A 12860-nucleotide genomic window follows, 5' to 3' on the forward strand; every position below is an offset into this window, starting at 1 on the left:
TCCACTCTAGACCACTCTGCATATGGAATCTAAAATAATCATATTTCAATCATCTGTCTCATTTGGAAACTTTCAGTGGCTCTCCCTATTTCAGTGTAAGTTTCACACCCTCAGCAGGTTTTCATAATCATACTAGAGGCCCAGTGCACGGATTCATGCACTGGTGGGGTCCCTGGCCTGGCATGCAGGGATTGGGCCAAAACTGGCTCTGACATCCCCCGAGGGGTCCTGGATTGCGAGAGGGCACAGGCCAGGCAGAGGGACCCCACCCGTGCACCATTGCAGCCGCAGAGGGACCGCGGGAGGGCTCCAGGGCGAGTCCAGCCTGTCTCACCCAGTCCTGATAAGCCAGACCCCAGCAGCAAGCTAACCTACCGGTTGGAGCATCTGCCCCCTGGTGCTCAGTGCGTGTCACAGCGACTGGTCGAACTGTGGACCAGACACTTAGCATATTAGGCTTTTATACATATACATTTTTCACTGCTTCCTAAACAATTCTTTAAAGCCAGACTGGTCTGTTACGTCCTGATCATTCCTGCAGCCATGCTTTTGCTTACACTGCACTCACTAGTTTTTCTCTATTTAACAAATCATAGACTCCCTTTAAGTTCCAGCTAAAGTTCTAGCTTATTTATGCAGCTTTCCCTGACTCCCACACCCCCGTGACTACAGGCTCTGGTGAATTATAATATCTCTTTTAGTACTTAATTATATATCACCTCCCTTTTTATCCGTATTCCCTTTCTTCCCACCTATCATTGTTATGTTCTTTAGACAATGTCCTATTTCTGTAGCTTCCACAGCACTTAGGCCTGGATTGGGCACAAGATGGGTGATATATATAAATAGAAAGCCAGGGGGCAGAGATGAGTTCTGGACATAACTGAGGGATCCAATAATAATAACAGCTGACACATATATATGTTAGGCAGTGATATAAGTGCTTTCCGTATATTAACTCGTCTAAATCTCACGACAACCCTATGTGGTGGTAACTATATAATCTTCATTTTACAGAATGAATCCAAGGCTAATAAATGACGTAAGTGCAAACCCAGTCACTCTGGCTCTAGAGACTCTCTACTCTTAACCACTCTGTTGTATCATCGCCGATAAGGTGAGGAGGGGGCCGTTGCTTTAAAGAGGATGGAGCAAAAGGGGGAGAAGAATAGAAGGTAAGGGATGGAATGATGGGGCTAAAAACATGGATAAGGAAAAATAATACGGGTAAATACAACGGCGTCTGGCGACTCTGGCTGCTGAGCTACGGTAACTTCCCGGTGGGTGCGAACTCGCTACCTGCTCTGGAGGCGGACGTGTGAGTCCCTTCAGGGCACGTGGGAGAAGGACCTGCAGCCAGGACCCTCCCGGCGAGGCCGTCCGCTCCGACCTGCCCCGCTCCGCGCCCGTCTGCCCGCTTCCCCCGGGGCGACCTCGCCAGGGTCTGAGCCAACCGCTCCCGCCGGGTAACGGACTCCCCACTTTTCCGTTGAAAATGCGTTCTCCGCGCCAGAGCGGGACGGGCTCAGCTAGAAGTCCCCGCCCTTAGTCCCTGATTGGTGTTCCTTGATTCTGTGCGTTTGAATCGTCCAACGCTCTATCCTGATTGGTCAGAATAGAGCCGCTCTGATTGGTCAGAAGTGCACAGCTGATTGGGTGAGGAAAGCCTCAGTCCTATTGGTTGGAATGGGACGCCTTTCATAAGGGTGCGCTCAACCACAGGAGCACAATGCAGGCGGTAGTTCACCGGTATCGTTAGCGCTCTTTTTTTTTTTTTAAATATATTTTACTGACTTTTTACAGAGAGGAAGGGAGAGGGATAGAGAGTTAGAAACATCGATGAGAGAGAAACATCGAACAGCTGCCTCCTGAACACCCCCTACTGGGGATGTGCCCGCAACCAAGGTACATGCCCTTGACCGGACTCGAACCTGGGACCCTTCAGTCCGCAGGCCGACGCTCTATCCGCTGAGCCAGACCGGTCAGGGCTCCATTGATTTTTTAAGAGAGAGGGGGAGAGAGACACAGAGAAACATCCATGTGAGAGAGACATATCAATTGGTTGCCCCACACACACCCTGACCAGGTCCAGGGATGCAGCCTGCAACCAAGTAGGTACACGGGACCGGAATCCGACCCAGGACCCTTCATCCCAGGGCCAGCGCTGTACCCACTGAGCCAGACTGGCCAGGGCCCCTTCATGTTATTTTATTCTCCAAGAATCAGATTTTAATTTTGTAGGTCATATCTACATTTTTATATCCTACTTTATTAGGTTTTGCTTTTTAAAAAAAGGCCCCTTTCTTCTATTTTGGGGGTTTATTTTGTGTGTGTTTTTTAAGTTTCTCGAGTTAAAACAGCTTTTTTCAACTCACCCTTTCTTAATTTTTTTAATAAATGTGTTGAAGGCTCTGCACAGCTCCTCCTGGGCGCTGCGTTAGACCACCCACACCCCAGTGTGTAGTGCTGTCCTTGTCCATTTCTAATTCGCTTGCGTCTACTTTGATTTTCTCTTAAAGTTTATCTAGAAAGCTGGTGAGAAAGGCAGATGTGACAGTCCTTTTTGGTTCTACTTGTTTTCAGGTCTAACTGTTTTATTGGAGTCCTTTTTAGAATTAGCTGGGGGCTTGTTTGTGGCTAATGGTGCATGTTTGCTGACAAACCCGGACGTGTCTGTAGAGTCTTGGTCTGTCTGTCCTGTTGACCCCTGTCCTGGGTTGTGGATCCCACTTCTCTGGGGTCTGCCCTTCCGTGGCGCTGGCTCTCCTGAGCGTGGTGCTCTTGGTTGGGGCTCCGCTTTGGGTCCCTGCACTTGCGCCTGTGGCCGCTGCTTCTCTCCACTGTGATGCTCGAACAGAGGCCGAGGAGCTTCAGCTGGAGGCTCAGAAGCGCCTGACACAAGGGCGGCCCTGCTGGCTGTTAGGTTAGGTGGCCCAGGAGGCGGCATAGGAAATAAAGACAGTCCAGTGAATCAGAAAAAGAAAGAAAAGGAAAAGGTTTATTTCTGCGTCCCGGGAGACCCACGTACCCCAAAGACAGGGCACGTGGACTCACGCCAACAGGGAGGGGGGCGCTTTTTTATACTGCGGTTGGGTGAGGGGCGGGGACATGAGCTGAGGTATTCGGCGGAGGAAGTTTCAGCTGCAGGGGGTCAGCCAGGTATTCAGGAAGGAGTCCGTTCTGTGTGGGGGGTATGTGGATTCAGGGAGAAGAAGCCGGTATCTGTGTCTGGCACGTTGATCTGTGAGAAATTCCAGGGGAAGTCCATTATCTCATCACGCGTCTGCATGTATCCATCCTGGGCTCTCTCCTACCTAACACTGGGGGGCAGGAGGGGGGGGGGCGTGTTGCTGGAAGGATGGTCCCAGCACAACACCGTGTTCCAGCTGAGACTCGGAGAGCAGAGTAACTTGCCCTAAATCACACGCCTGTAAACAGCGAATCCCTCCCTCCGGCCCAAAGCCATACCGTTCCCACGCTAACCCATTACCTGCCCAAGGCTTCCCCGTGCCAACGTCCATTCCCCATTCTTTTCTTTTTTTCTTTTCTTTGTTTATTGATTTTCTTTAGAGAGAGAGGAAGGGTGAGGAATAGAGAGGTAGGAACATCAATGATGAGAGAGAATCATTGATCGGCTGCCTCCTGCACGGGATTCGAGCCCTGACCTACTGGTTCATAGGTCGACACTCAACCACTGAGCCACACTGGCCAAGCCCATTCCCCACTGTTAATCCCTCATAATTAGTCAACTCAGACTGTTTCGTATATTTCTCTTTTTACTCAAAAAAAAAAAGTTGACAATAACTTGCAAACCGTAGAGAGTGGCATAGCTCTCAATCCCCCGCCCTTCCGAACATCCTCTGCAGCCCTCGGCCGCCATCCTCTCCCCTCCCCTACAGCCCAGATGAAAAGCCCCAAGAATGTGCAGGAGGCCCCAGGTAGGAGGATCCCAAAGTGAGGAGCCTTCAACAGGTGAAGGCATCGAGGAAATAAATTAGGGGAGCAGAGGCTCCTGGGTGGGCCTGCCCAGCTCTGCCTCGCAGACCCAGCGGTAGGGCCTCCGGCAGACGTCGTCATTCCAGCGGCCATCATCTGTGAGGTGGGCACAGTCCTCGCCTCCCCCAAGCCCGTGCCCGGTCCAGTCGTCCGGCTGATCTGGCCTCCAGTTCCTAAGAAGACCAGACAGATTGGGCCCCAGGAGGCCAGACCCTCAGCCAAGCCGAGGAGCCCCTCTTGCCCTTGGACCCGCCAAGCTGGGACAGCAGGGCGCAGGGGAGGGGTTATAGTGGAGGCCAGTGCAGAGCGCACAGCACACACACTCACTGGAAGCCCTTCTCGTAGTCCGACCCGTCTATCCATCTCCAGGGCCCATCTTGGTCAGTGAGCCCCATCCAGGTGTTCACAGGACCCATGTGGTGCTGGACAAATCTCTGGGGAGAGAGGAGGATGGTGGCCTCTCCGGAGAACAGACTGACTCCCCGAGGAGCCCTCCGGAGCCCTCACCTGCTCCTCCCAGGAGCCGACCACCACCAGGTGCCCGTTCTCCAGCTGGCAGTACTTCTCAGCCTCCGGCCAGGGCTTCGCAGTCCGAGAGAACCAATAGCAGCTGCCTTCATGCTCCACCCAGTTAACAGGGCAGCAGTTCTTCTCAGAGCCTGGGGGGAGGGGGGGAGTGCAGAGGGAGGGTGAGAGGCTGAGCTGCTGCCAGGAGGGGAAGTAGGCATGAAAGCAAGGCTGGGCATCCCTGACTCCTCACCATTGCCCTGGAGGATGGCCAGCTGGCAGCTCAGGCTTCGTATGTCAGACACAAAGGTCTTCACATGGAGCAGCAAGCTGGAGTGATCTGGGGGGACAGAGGGCGGGGGGAGGGGGGAGAGTGAGGAGGGAAAGAGGTCAGTGTAAATCCCGTGTGCAGGACGGAAGGTCAGTCCCAGGTGCCCCTGCCACAGGACCCCTTGGTTTGATGGAGAGAGAAAGTTTCTGTCAATAAAACATTTGAGACTTGCAGGGCGGAGGGGAGGGGAATTTGTTGTCAAGACTCCTTGGTTTGGCCCAGCCGGTGTGGCTCAGTGGTTGAGTGTTGACCTATGAACCAAGAGGTCACACTTTGATTCCCCAGCCAGTAGGGGGTGTGCAGGAGGCAGCCAATCAATGATTCTCGTCATTGATGTTTCTATCTCTCTCCCTCTCCCTTCCTCTCTGAAATCAATAAAAATACATTCTTTTAAATATATTTTATTGATTTATTACAGAGAGGAAGGGAGAGGGATAGAGAGTTAGAAACATCGTTGAGAGAGAAACATCGATCAGCTGCCTCCTGCACACCCCCTACTGGGGATGAGCCCGCAACCAAGGTACATGCCCTTGACTGGAATCTAACCCGGGACCCTTGAGTCCGCAGGCCGACGCTCTATCCACTGAGCCAAACCGGTCAGGGCGATAAAAATACATTTAATTTAAAAAGAAGAAGAAGAAGAAGAAGAAGAAGAAGAAGAAGAAGAAGAAGAAGAAGAAGAAGAAGAAGAAGAAGAAAGAAAGAAAGACCCCTTGGTTCGGCCTGAGAGACGCCCTGTGTTCCACACGTGGCCCCAGCACACGGGCTCCCCCTCCCACCTTGACTCAGCTCCTGCTGCTGTTTCTCCAGTTGGGACTCCAAGGACTTCATCTTCCTGCCCACACCTCCTCCTGGGGGAGAAACTTGCTCAATGTCCCAACACCCCTAGCGTCCCACAGCCGCCCACAGCCTCAGCCCCAGCCCCCTCACCCTGGTTGCGCAGGTCCTTGACCTCGGCCTCTGTGCTCACGGTGAAGTTGCTGAACGTCTCTCTCAGGGCCCGCAGCTCCTCCTTCAGCGTGGAGTCTGGACAGGAGAAGGTGAGCGTTAGACAAAAAGAGAGGGCTGTGCCCACCATCATGGCTACCAGCACTCCCCCCGCCACTACTGCTCCCATCACCTCCCCCAACATTGCTCCCTTCCCCGCCCGCCCCTGGGGCACCCACTCTGGGATCCGATCACACAGACAACCACCAGCAGCAGGAGGCTGAGGCCCAGGGAGAGCAGGAGGAGGCGGGGGCCGGAGCAGAGCCGTTGGAAGAGTGGTCGGGGAGGAGGCGGCCCTGCAAGAGGAGAGGGTCTCAGGGTGGCGGCAGAGTCCGGGGCAGCGCTGGGGTCCCCGGAGGAGAGCAGGCTAAGGCTCCTCTCGTAGGCTCGGAGGAATCACATAGATTAAGAAGCATGAGCGTGTCCCAGCCAGAGTGGCTCCGTTGGCTGGAGCATCCTCCCGTACACCACAAGGTCAGGGTTCAATTCTGTCAGGGCACATACCCAGGTAGCTGGTTCGGGCACATGCATTTATGTTTCTCTCTCTCCCTCTCCCTTCCTCTCTCTCTAAAATCAACGAAAGTGCCTGCTGCGTGGCTCGGTGGTTGAGCATCGATTGACCTATGAACCAGGAGGTCACAGTTCAATACCCAGTTAAGGCACATGCCCAGGTTGTGACCTCCATCCCCAGTGGGGGTGTGCAGGAGGCAGCTGATCAATGATTCATCAATGATTCTCTCATCGTTGATGTTTCTATCTCGCTCTCCCTCTCCCTTCCTATCTGAAATCAATAAAAATGTATTTTAATAAGTAAATAAAAGCATGTTCTCAGGTGAGGATTTTTTAAAAAAAAAAAGAAGAAGAAGAAATATGGGCAGTGGGTGACTGAGAGGCCAGAGGCCTCTGGAGGTGGGAAGGGAAGAGGGCTGCAGATGGAAGCAAAGCTTTGACCTGCGCGAGCCCGGCCTGGCCCTGGGCTTTGGCTGACACCTAGTGGCCCGACTGTGTCAGTGCAGCTGGTGAGCCTCTTCGGAGCCGTGAGGATGGAGTTTGTGAGCTGGAGACCAGCTGGGGAACCAGGGCTCCTCCCTGAAGGTGGGGCCAGAGGCAGAGGTTTCTTCCTCCCTCCAGGAGTCCCACCGCTCTGGCTGGGGGCAGGCTGGGGCAGGAGGAGAAGGTGGGGTAGCCAGACTTCAGGTCCCTCAAGTTGCTCCACCAGGCAGCCCTGCTCCAGTGAGCTGGAGTGTGGGAGGCCTCCCCTCCATTCTCGCCCCCTTATCCCCTTTCCCATCAAAGGCACTGCCCACTCCCACCCCCCAGGAGCTGGACCCTCGCTCAGCCCCAACGGCGTTCCTGCTCACGGGAGAAAAAATGGGGGTCTTTTTATTATTGTTGTTGATGATGATTTTTAGATAGAGAGGGGGGGAATCAATGTGACAGAGAAACATCAATCAGTTGCCTCCTATATGTACCCCGACTGGGGATCCAACCTGCAACCTAGCTATGTGCCCTGAGGGGACTCGAACCTGTGACCGTGGTGCTCCGACAGCCACACTGACCAGGGCGCGGGGACTGTTTTTTATGTAGGAGGGCCTCATCCTCCCTCAGATCAGAGACCCCTCAGCCTCTTCACAGAACTCTTATCCCCTGACCAAACTGATCACACACACACACACACACACACACACACACACACACACACACACACACACAGCTCACTGGTGTTGAAAGAGGAAAGGAGGAGGGGCCTAACTTCATTACCGCCACACTCATGGGCCCACCCCCTCCCCAAGGCCCTGAGAAGTGTGTGGCATGGCAAGGGTCAAGGGTACCCTCCCCAAGACAGAGCTCCAGCCCCACACCCCCACCTCCCCTTAGAGGGCAGCTATGTTCTAGCGACAGGGGGGGACCAGAGGCAGAGGCAGGGGCATAGAAAGAAGCCGGAGCCTAAAGCTCGCCCTTCCGAAACAGCGGCGTCCCTCACCTCGTCTGACCTGATGGTCATTCTCCTCGTTGTCCAGGTGCTGAAGATCCTGATACTCCTTGGTCATGGTGGGGCTGGCTGGACCCCGGACTAAGTCAAGGCTGAAGTGAGGGTTGAGATTGGGACTGAACCAAGCTGGGGTATGGCGTCTTTCCCTTTCTAAGTGGCCCGTGGCGACGTGCAGACCTTCCTTCTTTCCCTCATTCCATCCCAGGCCTGTCTCCCCTGAGTGTTCCCACCCAGCCCCTCGCCCCGGACAGCTGGTCCCCTCCCCCCTCCCCCAGCCCGCCCCAGTCAGTCCTCCTGCCTCTCTTCCCCTTTTACTTGCTGGTGGTCTCGAGGGTGACTCCTGGATCCCTCGATGCTGTGCAGATCCCAGGCTAAGAAGGAAGCTGAAGCCTGGAGAACGGGGGTGTGCAGACAGCCCCGGACAGTGGGAGAGGGTCCATACAAGGGCCCTGAGCCCTGTGCTTACGCGTGGCTGCTTGTCTGTGTCCCTAGTGTGCCGAACCTGGCATCTCCAGTGCCAGGGACTTTGGACTTAAACAGAGGTGGAAGTGGATTTGGAACCGGGGGATGTGTGGGGGTGGAAGCAGGGGGATGGGTTGCCTCTGCTTTCCTTCCCGGGGAGGGGAGTCTCCAGGTCTGTCCCCCTCACCTCCACAGGCTGGTCACCTCGCTTGCATGGTCTGGGAGGGGAGCCTGGAGGGCCTGGGTACAGCTTCAGGGTTCCCCTCTGTCCCTCACCCTGTCACGCCTGCCTCTGAATTCCTGGAATTGTTGGTGTCTCCAACGGGATCAGAGGGCCGTGCATTCTTTGTTCTTGCCCAACCTGGGCCTGTGACCTGGCATCTGAGCCTAGGCCCCAGCTTCCTTGGGGGCTCTGCCTCCAGACTCCCCAGCTCAGGCTGAGGGGCTTCGGTCTCCTGGAGAGTCAAGTTGCCCAGCAGCATGGGCGGGAGGGGGGTGGGGGGATGAGATGTGGGGAGAGGCAGGAGAGCAGGCTTCCCCACCTCACCAGAGATTGGTGCCCACAAACCTCCGCTGACCCCTGCTGTGTGCCCGGGCTCTTGGTTCATGAACTCCTCTCCTCCCCAGAGCACATCCAGGATGAGGAAACGCAGACCCTGAGAGGTAAGAGCTAACCCAGGTTCACACTGCGAGGAGGCTGCACAGGGGCATGGAGTTGGGGCAGCCTGACCCCAGGACCTTGTGCAGTCTCCGCAGGGCCCTGAGGTCTCAGAGACGGCTCAGTGGTTGAGCGTCGACCTACGAACCAGGAGGTCACAGTTCGATTCCAGGTCAGGCCACATGCCTGGGTTGCAGGCTAGATCCCCAGTGTGGGGCATGTAGGAGGCAGCCAATCAATGATTCTCTCTCGTCATTGATGTTTCTATCTCTCTTCCTCTCCCTTCTTCTCTGAAATAAAAATATTTTTTTTAAAAAATAAAATAAAATACTAGAGATAATCCTCAGAAACGAAAAAGTTACTAAAAACAAAACTATGCCACGATGGTGGTATATCTACCTGTGCACTCTGAGAATTCATCCACCCTTTACATTTATTCCTTTAAGAATATATGCCTCGCCCTAGCTGGTTTGGCTCAGTGGGTAGAGCTTCAGCCTGAGGGCTGAAGGGTCCTGGGTTCAATTCCCACCTGGGTTGCGGGCTTGATCCCCAGTAGGGGGCGTTGCAGGAGGCAGCTGATCAATGATTCTTTCTCATCATTGATGTTTCTGTCTCTCCCTCTTCTTTTCTCTCTGGAATCAATAAATAAATATATATATATAATTTTTTTTTTAAAGATTAACTACATACTACAGGGCCCATAAAGAGTTGCAGGCAGGATAGTGGTGAAGTCAGATCTCTAAGCTGATAGTGCTGGCTTCCCACAGAGGGTGACCTGTGGTTCCCCAAATCTAGGAGAGGGTGTGGGTGGCACTGAAGCAGGAGATGCTAGAGGAGGTACCTGGGGCTGGAGCCTCAGGGCCAGGACTAGCAGCAAGGGGAGAGGGGGCCCCAGGGCTGCAGGAAGAGAGGGAGCCGGAACAACCCACCCCAGGGCTTCAACAACCGCTCCCTCAGCCTGCAGTGCCTGGGGCCCGGCCGCAGGTCCCTCCCCCTGCTGCTCTCCCCTCCCCTCCCCTCTCCTCCTCCACTGCCTCCATCCCAGGCACCCCCCTCTTTTCAGTCCTGGGGCGGCCAGGGTTCTGTGACCCAGGGCCCTCTCTGCTCCTCTTTCCTACTCGACTTTTAGAAAAATTTAAAACTCCAAATGTTTCCAGGGTTTTTTTGACTTTCAAGTTTACCCGGTAACTGCGACTAGAACATGAAGCCAGTGGCAGTAATGATTCCGTGTTGGCCCTGACCGGTTTCACGTGGTGATTAGAGCCTTGGGGTCTGGGGTTCCATTCCTGGCCAAGGGCACATCCTGGGCTGCAGGTTCCCCAGTCGCAGTGTGTGGGGGAGGCAACCAATTGCTGCGTCTCTCTCATGTCGAGGTTTCTCCCTCCCTCCCTCCCTTCCTTCCACTTTCTCTAAAAATCACTGGAAAAAATATCCTTGGGTGAGAATTTTTTTAAAAAATTATGATTACCGTTTCCTAAGTGCGCCAGGAAGGGTGCCTAAGGCTACACGGATTATCCCCTTCATTCCTCTCAGGAGTCCTGGGAGGAGGGTAGTTATTACTCCCATTTCACAGCTGGGGAAAATGAGGCCGGAATGAAGTGGGGCATCCACAGCGACGCCGCACCTCATCCCACCCCACAGCCACCTCGGGACCGGCTCTGCTGCCCCGGCCGGACCTTCTCCACCAGCCTGGAGGCCGACGCAGTTGCTCCCTGCTTACAGCTCCAACAGGACTTCCTATGGCACCATTTTATTTTATTTTTTATTTTTATTTATTTTAATATTTTATTGATTTTTTACAGAGAGGAAGGGAGAGGGATAGAGAGTTAGAAACATCGATGAGAGAGAAACATCGATCAGCTGCCTCTTGCACACCGCCTCCTGGGGATGTGCCCGCAACCAAGGTACATGCCCTTGACCGGAATCGAACCCGGGACCCTTCAGTCCGTAGGCCAATGCTCTATCCACTGAGCCAAACCAGTTAGGGCTATTTTATTTTTTATTGTTTATTGATTTCAGAGAAGAAGGGAGAGGGAGAGAGAGAAACATCAATGATGAGAGAGAATCATTGATCGGCTGCCTGCTGCACACCCCCCACTGGGGAACGAGCCCACAACCCGGGCATGTGCCTTGACTGGGAATCGAACCGTGACCTCCTGGTTCATGGGTCAGTGCATAACCACTGGGCCACACCAGCCAGGCCTATGGCACTATTTTAAAAATCCATAGACAGTCCTCAGGCCTTGCTTACTTCCCTGATCCAGCTATTTACCTCCTTACCTCCCTTCCCCCATCCTGCCGCACCCTCGTCCTCTCTCCTCGGACAATCCAAACTTCTTCCTGCCTCGCGGTTCCTCTTTCTGCCCAGCAAGCCCACCAGGTTTCCTCACCATTCAAGTCTCAACTCAAACGTTCCTCCAAGAGGAGGCGTCTGTGAGCACCCTGTCTAAACTAGCAAGGACACACACCCAGCATCATGTTCTTTGCTTAACAGCATCATCATCATCTTAACTTATCAACACTGTCTGTTGTCCCCCCGCCCCCCCATGGGCCCCACGTTCCCTGAGGGCAGGCACGTTGCATTCCCAGCATTTTAAACTCTTCCTGACCCCAAGGAAGATCCAAACAGGTGTTTGCTGAGACCAATAGAGGGGCATGGAGGGGTCAGAACTGGAGCCTCGATGCGCCTGTCCATTCACACATGGTCTCCGTAACCAGCAGGAAGAGCGTCACGGATCTGGAGGACCACATCCCAAACTGCTGGCGCGCTTCCCTCTGAACTATGTGGAATGAGATGGGGAGGGAGCTTTTTATTTCTAGTCATATGTATTCCCACATTTACTTGAATGTCGGTAAGGTACATGTATTACTTTTGTAATCTAAAAAATACTGCACGTGCCCGGCCAGTGTGGCTCAGTGGTTGAGCATCAATCTATGAACCAGGAGGTCACAGTTCAATTACCGGTCAGGGCACATGCTCCATCCCCAGTGCGGGGTGTGCAGGAGGCAGCTGGCCAATGATTCTCTCTCATCATTGATGTTTCTACCTCTCTCTCCCTCTCCCTTCCTCTCTGAAATGAAAAAATATTTTTTTAAATGCATGCAAAACTAGGTAATTTCACCCCTTCTCGGAGAACCCTCCTTAAGCCTGTAGAGTCAGACACCTCACCTGCACACCTTCCCAGCTCAGACGTCTCCCTTCGGCTAACGGCAGAGACCATCAGCACAGCCTCGAAAGTGTTTCTACGCAGAACCAAGCTAAGAGGCTTATTTGAAAAAAAAAACATCTTGGGGAGCAGAGCTTCTCCACCCAGCAAGACATCAGATTCACCTGGGAGGCTTCCCGAATGCAGAGTCCTGGGCCCCGCCCCCAGGACGGGGTTCTGTCGGGTAGAGGCCTGCACAGAACTGCGCACGCGGTCCAGAGAGAGCACCTCTCCAAGGTCTCTGCCTCTGACCTTGGATCGCTAGGGCTGGGGCAGCCCACCCTCCCAAGAACCAGTGCCCCTGGGGACTGGCCTTTTGCATCCCTCTCTCCACTTCCGTCAGGGGGGGCTGTAGGACTGCCCTGTGGTCTGGCCGGTGCGCTCAGTGGTTGAGTGCCGACTCCTGCACCAAGAAGCCGCTGGTTCAATCCCTGGTCCAGACACATGCCCTGGTTGTAGACGTGATCCCCAGAGGGGCAGGCAGCTGATCAATGTTTATGTTTCCCTCCCTCTCTCTCAAATCAATAAAAACATATTTAAAAATTTTTTAAGCTGTCCTTTCACACTGTTCAGGATTGACCATTACCATTACGCTTAGCACCCTGCACCTCAGCCTTCCCCCAGGCCCTGAGGCCCCCCAGTCAGAGGGGGAAGGGGCCACACCCCACTGGGACCAGCAATGGTTCATTTCTGCTGCCGCTGAGGCCTTCATGGCGGGAG

The 12860-nt window shown here is 54.1% G+C and overlaps 1 protein-coding gene across 3 annotated transcripts; it reads right to left on the reverse strand.

Annotated features, from left to right (window-relative positions):
• Positions 1-3186: 3186 nt before the first annotated feature.
• LOC118672354 (asialoglycoprotein receptor 1-like) lies at positions 3187-8736 on the reverse strand. 3 transcript variants are annotated; one of them, XR_004973038.1, is made up of 10 exons: positions 8130-8735; positions 7806-7906; positions 6001-6117; positions 5765-5860; positions 5614-5685; positions 4757-4843; positions 4504-4655; positions 4324-4430; positions 3491-4169; positions 3187-3241 (listed from the first exon to the last, which is right to left on the reverse strand). XR_004973038.1 is itself a non-coding variant. In XM_036341993.1 (9 exons), the coding sequence occupies exons 2-9, from the start codon at positions 7870-7872 to the stop codon at positions 3995-3997; spliced, it is 873 nt and encodes a 290-aa protein (XP_036197886.1). In that variant the 5' UTR covers positions 7873-7906; positions 8130-8184; the 3' UTR covers positions 3253-3994. The 3 variants fall into 3 exon arrangements, 2 of the variants coding, with proteins under 2 accessions (XP_036197886.1, XP_036197885.1); XM_036341993.1 differs by lacking the exon at positions 3187-3241 and having other exon boundaries at positions 3253-4169; positions 8130-8184; XM_036341992.1 differs by lacking the exon at positions 3187-3241 and having other exon boundaries at positions 3254-4169; positions 8134-8736.
• Between the last annotated feature and the right edge of the window lie 4124 nt (positions 8737-12860).

This window comes from Myotis myotis, unplaced genomic scaffold, assembly GCF_014108235.1.
Source record: "Myotis myotis isolate mMyoMyo1 unplaced genomic scaffold, mMyoMyo1.p scaffold_m19_p_17, whole genome shotgun sequence".
Lineage (NCBI taxonomy): Eukaryota > Metazoa > Chordata > Mammalia > Chiroptera > Vespertilionidae > Myotis > Myotis myotis.

Coding starts and splice junctions, on each gene's coding strand:
- LOC118672354 (XM_036341993.1), bottom strand. CDS start 7,872: ATGACCAAGGAGTATCAGGATCTTCAGCACCTGGACAACGAGGAGAAT. Junction 5,861..6,000: donor CTGTGTGATCGGATCCCAGA/GTGGGTGCCCCA, acceptor TCTCCTGTCCAG/ACTCCACGCTGAAGGAGGAG. Junction 4,431..4,503: donor TCGGCTCCTGGGAGGAGCAG/GTGAGGGCTCCG, acceptor CTCTCTCCCCAG/AGATTTGTCCAGCACCACAT.